This window comes from Melanotaenia boesemani, chromosome 1 (assembly GCF_017639745.1).
Source record: "Melanotaenia boesemani isolate fMelBoe1 chromosome 1, fMelBoe1.pri, whole genome shotgun sequence".
In the NCBI taxonomy this organism is placed as follows: domain Eukaryota; kingdom Metazoa; phylum Chordata; class Actinopteri; order Atheriniformes; family Melanotaeniidae; genus Melanotaenia; species Melanotaenia boesemani.
This window is the reverse complement of record NC_055682.1, coordinates 15,637,699-15,654,081: the sequence shown is the minus strand read 5'-3', so window position 1 is coordinate 15,654,081 and position 16,383 is coordinate 15,637,699. Positions and strand designations below refer to the sequence as shown.

General features: G+C 38.5%; 1 protein-coding gene across 5 annotated transcripts in view; it reads right to left on the bottom strand.

Annotated features, from left to right (window-relative positions):
- Nucleotides 1–16,383, bottom strand: part of LOC121644020 (protein diaphanous homolog 3-like) — a 176,922-nt gene that overhangs the window by 114,851 nt on the left and 45,688 nt on the right. For 3 of the 5 annotated variants that reach the window (XM_041991717.1, XM_041991738.1, XM_041991730.1), the window contains one exon: nt 11,491–11,499. The exons of the other annotated variants lie outside the window; for them this stretch is intronic. In XM_041991717.1, coding sequence (XP_041847651.1) covers nt 11,491–11,499 — 9 coding nt within the window. The remainder of the gene's footprint in view (nt 1–11,490; nt 11,500–16,383) is intronic. 5 annotated transcript variants of the gene reach the window in all.

Sequence of the window (16,383 nt, the reverse complement as noted above, 5' to 3'; positions counted from 1 at the left end):
CTAGAGGAACTTTTAGAGACAGGAAAGCACCCTGTATGCAAAGAAAAAAAGAAAAACAGCTCTTAACTAAGCAACAGTAGAGGGTATGTAATGTGGCATTACATTGAATTAATCTCCTTATTAAAGAGGCAGCAAATTTCACCATCAGACTTAATGAAGTGTTTTGTCCACATCATTTGACTTGACAGTCTGCAACCTTAATCTAAACATCCCTAAAATACTTAATTTAATCATTTGATAGCAGAAAAGCAGCATAACATTTTACTGTATAATGATGATCAAAGGAGTACCTGAGCTGCACAACATTTAGATGTTCAAAGTAATGCAGAAATCAGGTTGGTAGGTAAACACATTGTAGACTGATTACAAAATTATTCGGTGCAAGATTTAAGAATCACGGCACAGAGAGTAAAAGTCAAAAAGAAAAAGGATTTGTGTCTTGTTTCTGCACAAGTCCTTCAACTCCGTACAGAGAATTGAGCACAAAGACAGACATGGATGTTTGGAAATTGGGGTCAGTGTGCTTCTACAATGAATTAAAAGTACTCGCAAAACTTTACTTGCTTTTCTTTTTTTTTTATACAGTACGATGTGAAAAGTTAATTTGTTCTCCTGCATTAATTTGTTTAATTTTAATGATGTAAATGTCTGAGTCTGAGTAAATTCAAAATCTCAGCATGTCTTACCTTTACATGTTAACACAGTGTGTTTGTAGTTACACCGTCCTTTAAAACCATATGCCTGCTAAAAGCCAGATTTCATGGTTTAGGCTCTGCTTTAGGCTTCTTGATGGTATTTTTTAAGTTCATTTGAACTTTTTTTTTTTTTATTACAGTAATTTATTTAGCTTCAAGAAGAGAATTATGTCATCTCAGGAGGATACACAAAAATCCTCAATTTATCACAAACATTAATGATGTGGAGACATGTAGTTTGACCGCACAGGAAGACTATAAAGAGATGCAATCTGAAAAGAAACTACATTTGTCATGCAAATGTGCCACTTTAGATAAAAAAAAATGAGTAAAGGTGACTGTTGGCCAAGTCAAGCCAAAATTTGATCCAAACTGAGCACATTCATCCCAACTTGAGCTGGGTGAAATGGTCTATATACCGAGGGTTGCATGTCCGTCGTGAGAACACACACAGCTGAACAATCTGAATCTCATCGTCACTGTGGTCATTTTTGAGGTGTGTTTTGCTTTTCCTTAAACAACATGTAGAGAGGCTTCTGGTTTAGCGAGGGAGGGCTGCTGAGAGTGTGAGAAGCCAAACTGCAAAGAAAATCATACGCAGGTGGCTTAACGCACTGTTGTGAATGTATATATTGCACGTTAATTCTTAATTGATCGACCATATTGGATACATCACCTACCCATACCCCAAGCAAGAAGTTGAAACCAATAAAATCCAGTTGAGCTGAATTAAATATCCGATCAACTCACAGCGGATTAAATCCTGAATGTTGAAAAGCCCAGCTTGCTCTTTTTTGCAGGCTGAAGATGAAGATTCTTGTAAAAAAAAAAAAATTGAAAAAAAGGTGAATATAGGCAAGAAATATTTATTTCAATGACATATAAATATAATATTAAAGTTATTTTAAAGCAAGAAAAAGTCTCCATTGGTCTAGAACCCAACCTCTTGTCAGCATGAAATACAAACAGAGCTCCGTGACAGATGTAAAATTAAAGTAGTAGTCCAAGTCTATGATGTTATTATTCTTCTAGTTTTAATATCAGCAGTCTGCATGTATTAACGCAGATTTAACTAACGGCCTGTGTAAGTGCTGTTTACAACAGTAGCAGTTGGGTCAAGCTGGTCAACGGTGTTTATGAGGCAAGCGGGAGAGCTAAAGTGTGACTGTGAATGCTTCAACGGCCTGCACGTTTATCCCGCATTTGTCTGTCCTGTTTCCAAGGAGACTCTTATCTTGATGAGACCTCATTATTTAAACATGATATAGTGACATGATTGTCTCTGCTGGAGAAAGCGCACAGCGAGGGGAAAGTTGAGAGGGCAGCAGTCTTCAAAGGGTAATTAATTCACTGCGTTGTTTCTAATAACTAATCAAGGCACTCTTGCAGGTAAAGTTTAAAATCGCTGCCATTAAGGGTGTTTCTGTTGTAAGGTTCATTCGAACGTCCTTGCAGCTGAATGTGCAAATACCACAATTACACCAACCGTCATGCATCTGTGACTTCAGAGGATATTACATTAATAAACAACCATAAATACAAATCTGCTAAATCTTAATCTTAACTAAAGCTACCTTACACAGACTTTAAAATTGTCTTTACCTTAGAACTTAATATAAGTTATGAGGATTTTTTTTCTGTCCCCATTAGTAAGACATGCCCTACAATGAAGCCGAAGGCAGATTAGTGTCCTCACAAAGCAAGAAATACCACAAGCCCACACACACATATCTATATACTTTTATATATTATTCACACACACCATCGCCTGAAGCAAAATCCACTACAAGACGTCGGATGCACAGGAGGGGGGTTGTCTGCAGCAAGTGAACAAATCCACCATTCTGACACATCTGTCAACTCTATAGTCAACAGAGGGGAGAAGAACAGTCAGACAGGCAGCACAGTTTGACTGTTGACTCGCTGTATGGTTCAGATTCCTTAAAGTCTTGAACTTCAGTCAACCTGACAAAAACATACAAGCAAGCACAAGAGATATCAGGCAGACATCCACTTGTCATTTGGACAATGAACACCTACCCTCACCTTTTCCTCTCTGCATTATCGATGCACCCAATCTGCCATGGTGCATAGAGTGAGAGGGCAGCTAGTTATTGCACACAAAGTATCCTCTTCCCCCACCGGGTGTCCAAGCACCAGTGAGTGTAAGACAGAGAAGGAGCCCAGTGTAATGAAGTGAAGGAGCTGTGTTGTGAGTGTGCTAATCAAAGTGAACCATGCAGGGCCACCTCTCCCTGTGATCCAGACTAGATGACCCAGGGCCATAATTAGTTGGAGACTTTCATTCTGATAGCAGCAAATTAACAGACTTCATTAGGCTTCTCTCTCCTCTCCCCATCTATTCCTATAAAACCAAAATCACTAAAAGTGCTCCTTACTGTTCAACAACACCCCAGTCAACGCTCCTTCACTAAGAAATGAACATATCTACATAGATAAGTAAAAACATGTTGAAAAATAAATTGGGATTTGTGAACAGAAGCTCCCTGACGCTATATCTAAAGATTCTGAATTTATTACAAGATTCTGTTAATCAGTGTGTACTGGCCTGTGGGGATAAATTTTAACAGTATTTTTATTCTCAGGTGAATAGTGCCCTCTATAGGCCTGTTGAAGACCCAGAAATGGCCTTTTAATGTGTGTATATGCATGTGTGAGCAAAAAAAAAGAGTATTTTCTGACTACTCCGTCATATCAGGTTTGAGGCGTTGTTATCTCCATTTCATTTCACTGACAGCACCAGTCTGATCTGAACAGTTGTTAAGCCCACCCTAACATTTCCCAAGTCATTCAGTGGATTGATGACAGCCTAAATCACTCACCTCTGAAGTCATTTGTTTTGTCTTACCCCCCACCCACCATTCTCTCTCTCTCTTTTCCCCATGCTCTTGCTCTACACCCCCCCACCACCACCATAAACAGACCTGCATGTGTGCATGACAAATCACATCAGAAAATAGTCCCATTGGCAAATATGTTTTTAACGAGGCCGCCCATTACTGTGGTGATATGAGAACATAAAAACACAAATTGGAACCAAATCTAAGTGCTGATGCTTGAGAAACTGAGGCAAAAGAAGAAAAGACATACAATGAAGGAGGGAAGGAAAGTGAGGGGGGAAAAAGCAGGTTTACCATAAAGGTGAAAAAATTTATTTTTAGATCTTCACTAATACATATGTGTGCATGTAAGAAAAGAATCATCTGGACATTGTCAGAAATCTAATTCATATATAAAAAAATAAATGAGCCGCATTTCAATGTGTGCAGTATATGATCAGACCTTCCTTTTTAACAACGAGAAAAGCCTGTAATGATTAGACGTCTGATGATTTCTCATAAAATGGAAGAATTTTTTTTCTGAAGCCACATAAAAACTCATTATAGAACTCATGGTGCTCTTCAAAATGTCAAAGCAAAAGCATTACGTGAGTAGAGGAAAACAGGAACAAGCCAGACAGCGACGCATGGGAGAGAAAGTCCATACACACACACACACACCAGTGAGGAGCAACACTGACTGCTAGACAGCATGAGATGGACATCCTGCTGTTGGCCTCAAATACTCAAAGTGGTTCAAAACAAACTATATTTAAAGTGTTTAAAATAATGCTAGCTGCTAATTCCTTCTGTTACTCTCATTGAGCAGAACTAAACTCCAAACCCTCTCACTCTAACATGTAGTTTGTATTTTATTTAACAGAAATTTGACAGAAATTAGTATTTTACAACAAACCTAAGCTAGACAAGAACATAACCAAAATGAGTAACTTTAAGCCTTAGCTGCTCATTCTTTTTTCTTTTGAAGGCCACCACCTACCACCATTTTGTTTATGTCCTCTTATTCCCACCTTCTCTAGTCCTCAATCCCCTTATAATTCCTGCAGTGGTGTCCACCAACCTCCTGAGCTCCTTTGTCGTCTTCTTATTCAAACTCTTATCAACTTCTCCACACAGTAGACTACAAAGGCTTTTGATGTTCTAAGAAAGATCCCCACCCTGTGTACGAGACCTATTAATCATCAACGATATGTTAAGTGACTCCAATTTAGATGCATTCTGCGTGTTACTGTAGTAAAGATTGAGAGTTCAGAAGCATGGATTAGAATGCTCATGAATCTTTTATGTGTCACACAGTTTGACGAGTCACTCTAAGCTGTCAGCTCTGACCGTGGTCTTTACCTCCACATGGGAGCTTTCCCTTCCCTTCCTTAACCCGCCCATACAAGCTTAAGCCCTCCCACACACAACCACCATTTCCATCAAGTATTCTACAAATATCTGTGTGCAGACTGACACAAACCCACACAAACATGTCTTCCTCCTAGGTCATTATATTCATATGGAAACAGGCTGTGTAATTATCTTTTACAGCAGTGCTGGCAGTGGGAACAGACCTCGTCTTTCCTCAACTTTCTCTTTAACAGGCCAAGGTGATCTGGAGAGCCTGGCATCCACTAAGAGTGCAGCCTTAATTCTATGGCAAATCCCGTTAAAAAAAAAAAAAAAATGCTTGTGCAGCATCTCGTCCAAGCCTCTACTTTTATCCCCTGAAAGTGGTTCATGCTTATACTAAGCTGCAAACTTTTACTACTTTAATTATGGTTTATGATTAACACTGATTCAAAACAAACATACAATAATAAGACAAGTCAAAATCCATAAATAAGCATAATTAAGCTGTAGGATATCAAAGAAACAAACAACCAATGAGAGCAGTGAAAAACACCAATGCTTATTATTAGCAATTGGCTTAAGAAACATTTGGATTACATTGTTTGCAGTGATAAAGCTAAAGTAACATCACTGCATACCCAGTATACAGATGTATCAATTTACTGGTCTAAAAATGTACTGCCAACAATAGCAGGCCCACTCTTCATAGCTACAATGCTACTCACCACACCAACGCTGCATGCTACGATTACAATGTAAGTACAACTACATTTTAGCCACAAAGTAGGGCCATTTTATAATTACTTTGGCTTATGTACCATCTTGCTGGTCTCATACACCCAGATTTTTAATAATAATTAAAAGCGCATAAAAAGAACATAAGTTTTAAACAGTACTATCCTATTAAATGTTTTACTCACCAGGCATAAAAATAATCTGAACAATTTGTCAAATATTTTTAAAGGACTCCAATGCTGTCAGTATTAAAAACCCTTGGTAGCCGCTAGCCAGTTACCACATCTTTCTGTGCTTTTTGTGTCTTTTCGTTAGTTCGTAGAACTATCTCTTGCTGTCTGTGGAACAACTACAGGCACATTCCGACAGAGAAGTTCTAAGAACGCAGTTCTAATAACTGTCCTAGTTCTAAGAACTACCTTCTCCAGGGGAACTGTTTCATGTCGCATTCGCACATGAGTTGGGGGCGGTAGCGGGACCGATGTGACGCATACGTCTGCGACAATGACGTGTGACTTTAGCGCCAAATAACAACAAAACAAAACCCGCTAAAAACAAAACAACACGGCAAGCTAATATGAAGAAGGAAGAGATCGTAGTGTTCATGCTCTGCTTGATGGAGGTGTTACTGATGGACTATAAAATCAGGCGTCTCACGTCGAGGCTGGAAGACTCCTGAAAGTCAGAAGATGAAGAATCCAGCGGCAGGAGATACGCCGCAGACAAAGGAGACGACGTGTAAGTTTAACTTATTAAACATGCAGCGATTGTATACGTGTCTTATGAGTAAACATTTCAGACGGTTTTCTACTGTCTGTGTTGAGCAGATTACAATAAGTAAATATTTCAGATGGCGGGTTTATTGTAACTCGTGTTCTGTTTGCGTTTCAGACGTTGCTGCAGCTCATTGAACTCCTCACCGTCCGGCTGGTCCGGAGCAAAGCTGATAACTAGTGGAAAAAGACTGTTCTCAATTTTACCGATGAGCAGTGGATAGAGAATTTCTGTATGTCCAGGGAGACATTTCAATACATCTGTGGCCACCTGAAGCTGCACTGGAGAGGATGGACACAACCACCTGCTGCAGATACTGAAGGAGATGGAGAACAGCCTGGATGCTTTACCTCCTGCCTTCCAGCTAATCACAACACACCTCTTCATAATAAGCATCATGTTCTGGAAGTTCGACAGACAGAACATGATGTACACAATTAAAGAGAAAACGTTCCATAGAAAAAGCATCATTTCATTTTTTTTGTGTTATGTGCAAAATAAAGATCTCATCATCTGCTATAAAGCTTTGTGTGTTTTATGGAATCATCAGTAGAAAGGTGAAGGAGAAATCCGTCAGTGAAGGGTTGGTTGTGACTGAGTTATGGTTAGAATTAGAGTTAGAATTATGAGGACATAGTCACACAGATTTAGCGTAGATGAAGGTAAAAATATAAAAAGAGGTGGTGAAATGTTTACAGGTGTGTAATTTGTGTCTACAAGTATTTGATATATATGCTCTGCATATACACACTGACTTTTCCTGCCGCACACAGGAGTCATTTGCTGCGCCGTTGCCCGAGTAGGCATGTCGGTGGTACAAGCTGTCGAATTTACTGTTTTTTTGGTTCGTCCCGCTCCAGTTGTCGTGGTCCTTAATTTATTTGTAGTGTTGTGTGAGTTTTCTACGTGCGCTGCTTCGCGTTATCCCGCGTTCTCTGACTGAGAGCTGATCGTCTGGAATATTTTTATATTTCGCTGCGAACCTTCAAAACCTCTCTGAAAATCCTCTGTGGCGTAGACGGTCAGAAGAGCTTCGACCTCCTCGTCGGTCCATTTATCGCTTGCTCTGTTGTTGTTTTTGTCCGTACGTGCAACCGTGTTTTTTAAATGTGGCGGGAACACAAAATGCGGAAATCTGGCAAGGGGCGTAGCTACCAGTCACAGAACACCTACGTCATGAGGGTTCCTATAGAACCCCGTTCAGACCCTGCCTCGGAGCAGGAGCTAAAATGGTTATAGGAACTGAGGGCTTTGGTCCCTAGTTCCTATATGTCGGAATGCGCGAAAAAACGGCCTGGTTCCTGAAAAGGTTATAGGAACTGCAAAAGGTTCCTACAGTCGGAAAGAGCCTTATGTTTATAGCAGACAACCACACCACAACTTTTCACCATATTTAAAAGGAAACTCAAAGAAAAATCTATGAGGATTGACACTGAAAATCCAGTGATGTTATGGTTTAGCAAACTTATCTTTTTACTGGCAAAAGACAAAGATGCGAAATTTCACAGATATTCTCGGATGTTGCCTGCCCTGGGCCTGTAAAGAATCCTTTAAAAAATTCCTGGATCCAAATTTAATCACTCGTTCCTTATTCCATTTCAGAGATTTCCTTAACATTTAATCAAAATCCATCCATTACTTTTTGAGTTTTGTTAATAAAAGACAGTCAAACAAACCAACGATGAAAACATGACCTCCGTCTTGGTGAAGGTAATTAGCACTATTTATGTTACATAACAGCTCATGCTTATCAAATCCAGGATTGGCAAACAACCACAACTCCAATAGTACTTTAATCCATCTGTTAAGGCATTTTGAGCTTATTGATTTTTACCAATACAAATATTAAAAAGCAGAGAAGGACAAATATAGTTAGTGTGGGGGTAATAAACTTAATTTCTCAGAGTTCTTGTAGCATGAAGCTTAAATAAAATTCAGATATTATAATTTACTCTAATACTTATATTAAAGGACAATTCCTAAAGTGGAATTTTTTAAATAATATGATGGAAAAACCTGCATCTTTTCTCTCTATTACAGGTTCAGCTAGACTTTGATTTCATGGCTATGTACATCCACATGCACACATGTCCATGATGTCATATCTAAATTCAGATTTTAGTGTAAAACCCTGATCCTATCAAACTCAATTTATTACTGAACAAACAAAAATTTTAACAGTTGCATTCTCCACGCCTCTCCATTTCTGTCTCTCGGTCTCTCATTTTGCAGTGCAGCAACTTTGCAGCAGAGTCTGGTTTTTAGCACATGCTTGTATCCTGGGGAGAAATGGCAAACTGATTTTGTGATCTTTGAGGGTTTCATCTAATTGGATGTTATTTATTAGCTGAAAAGAAGCCCTGGGAAAGGGCAGCTCTCATGTTGTTCATTTTCCAAACACTATAGCAACAAATCCATCTCTCTGTCATCTTTGATGAGTGAGGAGAGATGAAAAAAAAAATCTTGTTTATTCCAGGTATCAATTAAGATACACACGTGTGAACATGACGAAATAACTGCACATGAAATAGTACACATCTGACCGTTTCACATATGGAAAAAAACATTTTGTGACAAAAATAAAAGCAGCAAATAGCTTGAAAGGCCAATCTGTGGAGTCTACCAAGATATAAAGAATCAATGTGTGCATAATAGAAAAGCAGGCAACTTGCAAGCAGTTCGATGCTCATCATTTTTATGTACAACAGTGTTTCCCCTATATTGACTGTACTGTTGGAGCCATGCCTTCAAAATGCCAAGAATTAAATCGTTTTACAAGCACCTCAAAATTTCTTAAAGTGCAATTAAGAAATTTTGCCGCCTCCAGAAGCGCAGCAGTGGTAGGCTACTCTGCTGTCAGACATTCTCTGCATGTGAACGCAGAGTCCGCTGTGGAGTTCATTGAGAGGAAAAGTAGCTGCAGATAACTTGTTTTAGACTTTACAAAAGACATTTCAATACAATGTTTCCAAAAGGGACGCGTTTGAAAACCGATCACGTGCATGAAAATGGAGACACGCACCGTAAACATCAGGCGTGATACAAGCAAGTAAATTAGTACCCACAAGTCAAAAGACATTGCGAGGAGGTATTTCCGCACTGCAAGGGAATAAAAGTATTTGCAAGGAAAGGATCACCCTCGTGAGAGCCCATCAATCCAGTGTGCACTCATGACCAGCTCGCTCTCAACTCTGTCACTGCACACTCGGCTAAACTGTCCTTGCTCGCTTGACACCCTTGAAGTGGGGACTGTGGTTGACGTATCTGATCCTCTGGGTGGTTTCTGGCCGACAACAGAGCTTATGTCAGACAGAACTTCTCTAAAGTGTTGTCAACAAGTAAATAAGCAACACTGAACATATGTGTAAGGATTTTTGGGACACATAATGACATAAGGATATATATTCCACATAATGAATATATATCCTGAATATATCTTGTGTACTCAAGCAGCTGCATTTCACTAGTCTGCTGCGTTATTATGTATATTTATGCAGCAAGACAAACAGTGAACAGTCAGGCATGGCGAGAGGCAGCAGTCCTCCATTTTAAATTATGCCCATGTTTATGTACAATTGGAATATGTATACTGAGAAGGGATGATTTTCATTCCAAGACCTGTGTCAAATTTTGACATCACACAATCAAAGTAGGGCTGCCAAGATTAACTTATTACTCGTGAATACATTGATTATCAAAATAATTTAATAATCAGCTTCATAGTTGTTGTTTTTTTTTTGTTTTTTGTTTTTTTGCAGTGAAAATGTTATAAGTTATGCCCAAACACTAGTGATAATGCTAATTTAGTTTTCTATCACTACGTTACAGTGCTAAAAAAATCTGTTCCTTTTGACTTATATTTGAGTCAGAACAAAACTAAATTTTGGTGGATAATTTATTTTTCAGGTGACTACCTCATTTTATTTTCTAGCACTATGCAGTACTTGAAAATGTAGCTATGATTGATGCCACAGACAAATTAAGCATTTAGTTTTTGTTTTTTAAGCCTAGTGCCTTATTTTCCTTATTTTACTACAAGCTGCAAAGTTCAATAAAAGTTGCTGAATAAGCCATCATTGCAATTGTCTTTATTTTTACATTGAACATGACACTTCAAGCTGGAAGCTAATGATGGTTATACAGTATAAGAGCAGCTGCATGTGGGTGCAATAAGCTATAATTTACATATAATCCGATCAGTCGACTAATAGCCAAAATAATTGATGACTAGTCAATTAACAAAATAATCGTTTGTGGCAGCCTTAAATCAAAGATTTGTCCATTTCACTTTCTTTGTAAATCTGAAACGCACCGACTTCAATGATTGGGAAATCTCAAGTTATAAAGTCATCAGTTACATAAAATAGCACAAAACACTGTCTTGATCTTTTAAATATTCTCTCCATTATCCAGTATCCATCCATTTTCTACATCAGTTTTACTCGATTCCGGATCACAGGGGACTGGAACCTATCCCAGCTGCAACTGGGACAAGATGTGGGGTACATCTTGGACAGGTAACTAGTCCATCACAAAGCCAACACAGAGGCAAACAGCAAGCACACTCACACTTGCTGTTTAGGTAAAATCATGAATGATGCAGGCAGATGCACAGAGAACATTCAAACTCCACAGAGAAAGATTATATAAGATTTGAATTAAGCACCTTTTTGTTACGAGGTGAGGACAACCACCACACCACCACATAGCCCAACTTTACTAATATGGCGGTCTAGTTTAATATTAGCACGCAAACAATGAAAACTAGTTCAAAATATCAAAGAAATCCACCAGGCAGTTGTATGAAGAAGTTATGGAAGTGCATTTCCACTAGTCGATGACATACATGACAGCAATTTTGAAGAGGCGAGTTTAAAAAAACAAACTGTGAAATCATAGTAAAGAAACAATTCTGAATTTCATAGAATCTTTACTAATCAAAAACTAGTTCCATGTCGTTTTTGGTTGAGCAATCCTCTTCACATCTGAAATTTAATTAAACACCTAAATTTATTTTATCAAGCTGGTTGAGAAACACTTGGTGAGGAGAAGCGCAGCTTAAAGGTTATAATTAAAAGAAAATGACTCACCTTTTATTTCTGTTCCACCACAAACACGAAGGCAAATCATGTGGCCAAGCAGAAGTTGCAAGAAGAGAAATATGACAAAAGCAATAGAGTCAGAGACAGAAGAAAGAAGAAGGGTGGTTAATAGTGCTTGAAGAAAGCATCATTTTAGACGTTTTTGTCAGCAAAGAACAAACACAGCAAAGCATTAAAAAGTTGTCCTACTGCAAACTACAGAGAGTTTTCTATGGGTCCATACGGAAAATTAAATTGGACATTTAAGGTTTAGTTTATTTCTTCACAAGAACTATAATAAAAAAAATTAAGGAGATCATTTTTTTTGCAGACAGACAGAGCCAAAGAATTTCTGCCTATTCACAGAAATACTTCATGTTCTCGTCGTGACGAGTGATCCAAGTCACCAATGACACCGACAGCTGGTGAGGACATTCTGGTAATTACGTCACATCACAGGTCAGAGCCTGCATCTCTCATCTGAATGAAATCTAATATCACACAGATTGGTTTCTGTCATTACAAGCATTGATTTACTAATACTGTCTGACAGATCTTTAATGTGCGCCATTATGTTTTCCACACGTTCATCTCAGTGACTGTTGGGAAAAGAGAAAAGAAAAAAAGAAAAAAGCATGAATTCCATTTTGATGTGTAGAACATTATCTGAAGTGTTTCTAAATCTGAGGCCGCACAATCTTTGATGTGTTTATTAAAAAGAAGTATATTCAAAAGACTCGAATGGCATAAAATTATTTACTCGCTGACTTCCAATTCAATAGAAATGGTTCCATTAAGAAAAACACAAATGCTGTTTAGCTTGTGTGGAATCGTCAAAGTTGAACATTGCATCCTTTTACAGTCACTTTCCTCCAATGAATGACAATAGTTCAACCAATACCACTTTCAGTTCACCCTCTTTGAAGTTCGTTGATGAAGCTTGAAGAGGACGGACTATTTTCTCCCCCTATGGGTTCCAACCTCAACAAATGAAACAGTAACCACTTAGACAGCGATTAAAGCCCTCAGATGTCAAGGGGGCAGTGAAAAGCTCTGAGTTCAGAGGAAGACACTGTAGCATCATTAATGGTGCTTAATTCATAATCTGTGATTATTAACCACAATGAGTTAAACCTCACCTTTGGACCCACTGATTAGCTATGGTTACCACTTCACCATATATAATGAGGCTAAAAGTCAAATGAAATACTGTAGGCATTGTGAAGCAAAGGATAGCACACTTTACTTCGAAATAAGGGACTAAAGTTCATTAAGCTGGATTCAAATATCACGACTAATATTTAAGGTTTTTACGAAGAGAAAACTATTTTTAATGGCTAAATATAGGTTCAACTTGTAGAGGTTGTACCAACCTAGAGGTATATTTGTCCTGCAGACAATATAAGTGTGAAAATTTCTCAAGCTGAAGATAACATCCTGATGTGAATGAGACATAACGTAATCCAAAATTTGGGTTATATAAAATTGTAATAGATGCTTAATGATTGTGTCTCAATGGAATAATAAAGATAGATCCTCGCATTATTTTCAGCTGTGGAAAAGTGTAAAAGATGAAGAAGTTTCATCATGTAAACACTGGGTAGAATGTAGCAGTGCTGTACAATGTGCCCAACCTGGTGGTGCTTTTTAGAGATAGAAAATGCACCAAGTGCTTTGAAAGCTGACATTGGAGCACAGGAAACATAATGGAAAACACAAATTAGAAAAGACCTGGCTTAGGCAGTCACGTCCATGAAGGATACACTTTCCTCCACAATTTTCCAAAGTACAACATACTGAAATCAGTACACTGATCAAAATCAAATGATAAGTATCCACTTGTAAAACTGTCTCAACTAGTGGTTAAAATCAAGGTTCTGCCTGGAAATTTTCCATAAATATAAATGAAATTGTTCTTTACAAGATTTAGAACCTTTATCATTTTAATCAAATCTATTGAAAAATTGGTACATTTTATTTTATTAACAGAGAAACAACATTTAACATACTTATATATGCTACATACCGAGGAATTTTCACCAAATTTAAAATCACAATCAGAAACGGTATCAAGCATCTTGCTGGTTTACTGTTGTGGCTGCTTGTGTTTCGACTGTAAATTGAGATTGATATGATTTATTATCCATTTATTAAATAAACTCCAATTTCCAAAAGTATTGCAAGGGAATGCAAAAGTCATTCATTCATTCATTCATTCGTTCATTCATTATCTACCGCTTAGTCCATTACGGGTCGCGGGTAAGCTGGAGCCTATCCCAGCATTTCAGCAGGTGAGAGGCAGCGTACACCCTGGACAGCTCACTAGTCCATCGTAGGGCAAACACAAATAGGAACAAACAGCCACTCACACACACACTCACTCCTAGGGAGAATTTAGAGTCACCAACTAACCTAACATGCATGTCTCTGGACGGTGAGAGGAAGCCAGAGAGCCTGGAGAGAGCCCACACATACACGGGGAGAATATGCAAACTCCACAGGCCACCGCCCCCCCAGGTTCAAACCTCCCCCAGCCGACACTCGAACCAGCAACCTTCTTGCTGAGGCTGCAGGGCTAACTACCACATCACTGTGTAGCTCCGATGCTGCAAAAGTATTGCGTGCTAACGCAAAAGAAAAACATGATCCGTGTCCCCCGGGGGCGCTCCGTATAGAACCACAGCCTTTGTTCCGCTCTCCAAGAAAGCTGCCTCAAGCTGCTGGGCTACCAGAGAACTCTGTCCAACAACCATTACCACCTGTAGCCCCAGTAAATACAAGACATTGAAGACTGGCATAACTGTGACCAGGCATTTTGCTTTGTAGACACAGAACAGCGTTGTGGATAAAGAAGAGCAAGCGAGTCTATCCGAGAAAGCTGCCTCAAGCTGCTGGGCAAACAGAGAACCTGTGCAAGTGCTGCTATGCTGAGCTCACCAAAGTTGGACTAAGTGCCAAAGACACTGAAACCCTAATAGTGCAAGGATTTAATCTGTGTAAAATAAACAAATATACCCTTTCAGCTTCATGCTTTGGGATATGATAATATCTCTAGATGCTAGTCGAAAGTAATAGGACTCTTTAGCTTTTGCTGTAATGGATGAGGAATAGCAGAACCACGAAAAGATAGTTCTGAAAGCAGGTGAAAAGTACTGAGAACCATACACATGTATGCATGAGAAAAGAGTTGTATTAAAGTACATTCTCAACGGCAATACAAGCAGATTATATGTAAACACACAAATTAGGGCTTACAGAATAAGAACAGACAAGCAGCCCTAAATCCTGCTTAAGTTAATATTTCTTGGTAAGAGGTCCTAAAAGACTGTTTTTGCAATTAGCAAAGGACTACTACTCAACAAGAAGATGTGCAGCAGTGGCTCTATTTTACTTCTTTTTTTTATAGAAAAAATCTAATTACCCCATCAGAGAAATGGTATTTTTCAAAGAAATGCTTTCCAATTTTCCTGACATGGCTCATGAAAGGATTTGCAATAGAATTGTCGAATAGCTGGCTGAGTTTCTGACATCTTGTCCACTACACAGAGATCAACTCAATAACTCCTGCTCCTCTTGCTTTAAAAATATAAAGAAAAGTTGTATTTTTTTTTTAAGAAATCAAGCCGAGGCACACATGTCTACAACCACTTCATCTTGCACAGGGCAAGCTGTTCATTACATGCACAGACTCCTGCAAAGAAGCAGTTGCATTGCAAGAAGCATGAAGTAGTAGAATGATAAACAAGAAACAGCAAAGCTAGAGTTGGCTTTCCTGTCTCAGCTTTAAAATAAGGAGCATTTGACGAAATTAGAGGAAAGACTTCACACTAGAATAGGTTTGAGTTCCAACAATGTCTTCCACTTGAGATCTGGTGTCAGATCTTGAATGAAACAAAATATGTTAAATGGCTAACCTTTCATCGAGCCCTTTCTGCTAGCTATTTTAAAGCACCCATGGTGAGAAAATGCTTGTAAGGCTTGCATGTGGTTCATTATAGCCAGCGAAAACTGTTCTTCCTATGGTCAAACGAACCAAACCACACCAAACCCTCCTATCTCAATCTGGAGCCTTGGTGAAAACGGGGCTATAATGTTTGGTGGAGCAGCTGGAATCAGACCTGGCCTAGACACCCACCCCAATCTCAAGTAAGTTATGCTATTGGTGTGGAACACCAAAAGTGCAGTCATGTGTTGGATAAGGGAAACAATGAAACACCCAGATATGCATGCACATCAGGAAACCCAACACTTAAGCCCAAGGGAGAGCTACATACTACTGGCAACAAATGAGGCAGAGACAACCTCAGTGTGGTCTATCCGCAGTCCAGCTTGCAGGCTATACCATTTAATGTCAGATGTCAAAACTGAATACAGTTGTTTTTATGTAGTATATATTTAACCTTTAGTACATTTACACTGAATTTGCAATGGTTTGATATCTAGTGCAGTTGGTTTGTTCGTTAATACTATGAAGTTACACATATGGTTAGTGCAACAGATCTAAATGCAATTAAATGCCACAATCTTCACTTTTGTTTTATGAATTTGTGCCAATACAGATTCCCATTGCCAAACTCATGTTAAAAGACAAAGCTTTCCATTAGTTCCAACACTTCAGTTCATTTTTGTGTGCATTGAAAGTGTATTTAGGGAGAGCCAGCACAAACGAGAAGCATTCTCATGGAGTTCATAGCTGTAAAGCTGAAGCTTCACAAATAACATCAACATGCATATCATTATTGTAGTCATATTATAGTTATATTTGCATACTAATCATAGACATCAATGTCCATGTACTACTGAGTTTTGCATTACTGTATTGAATTGTTTTTGTTGGGTAGAAAAGAAGATCTAATTCAAAACAATTGTTTGTTTACTTTAGATCTTTAAGATATCAATACA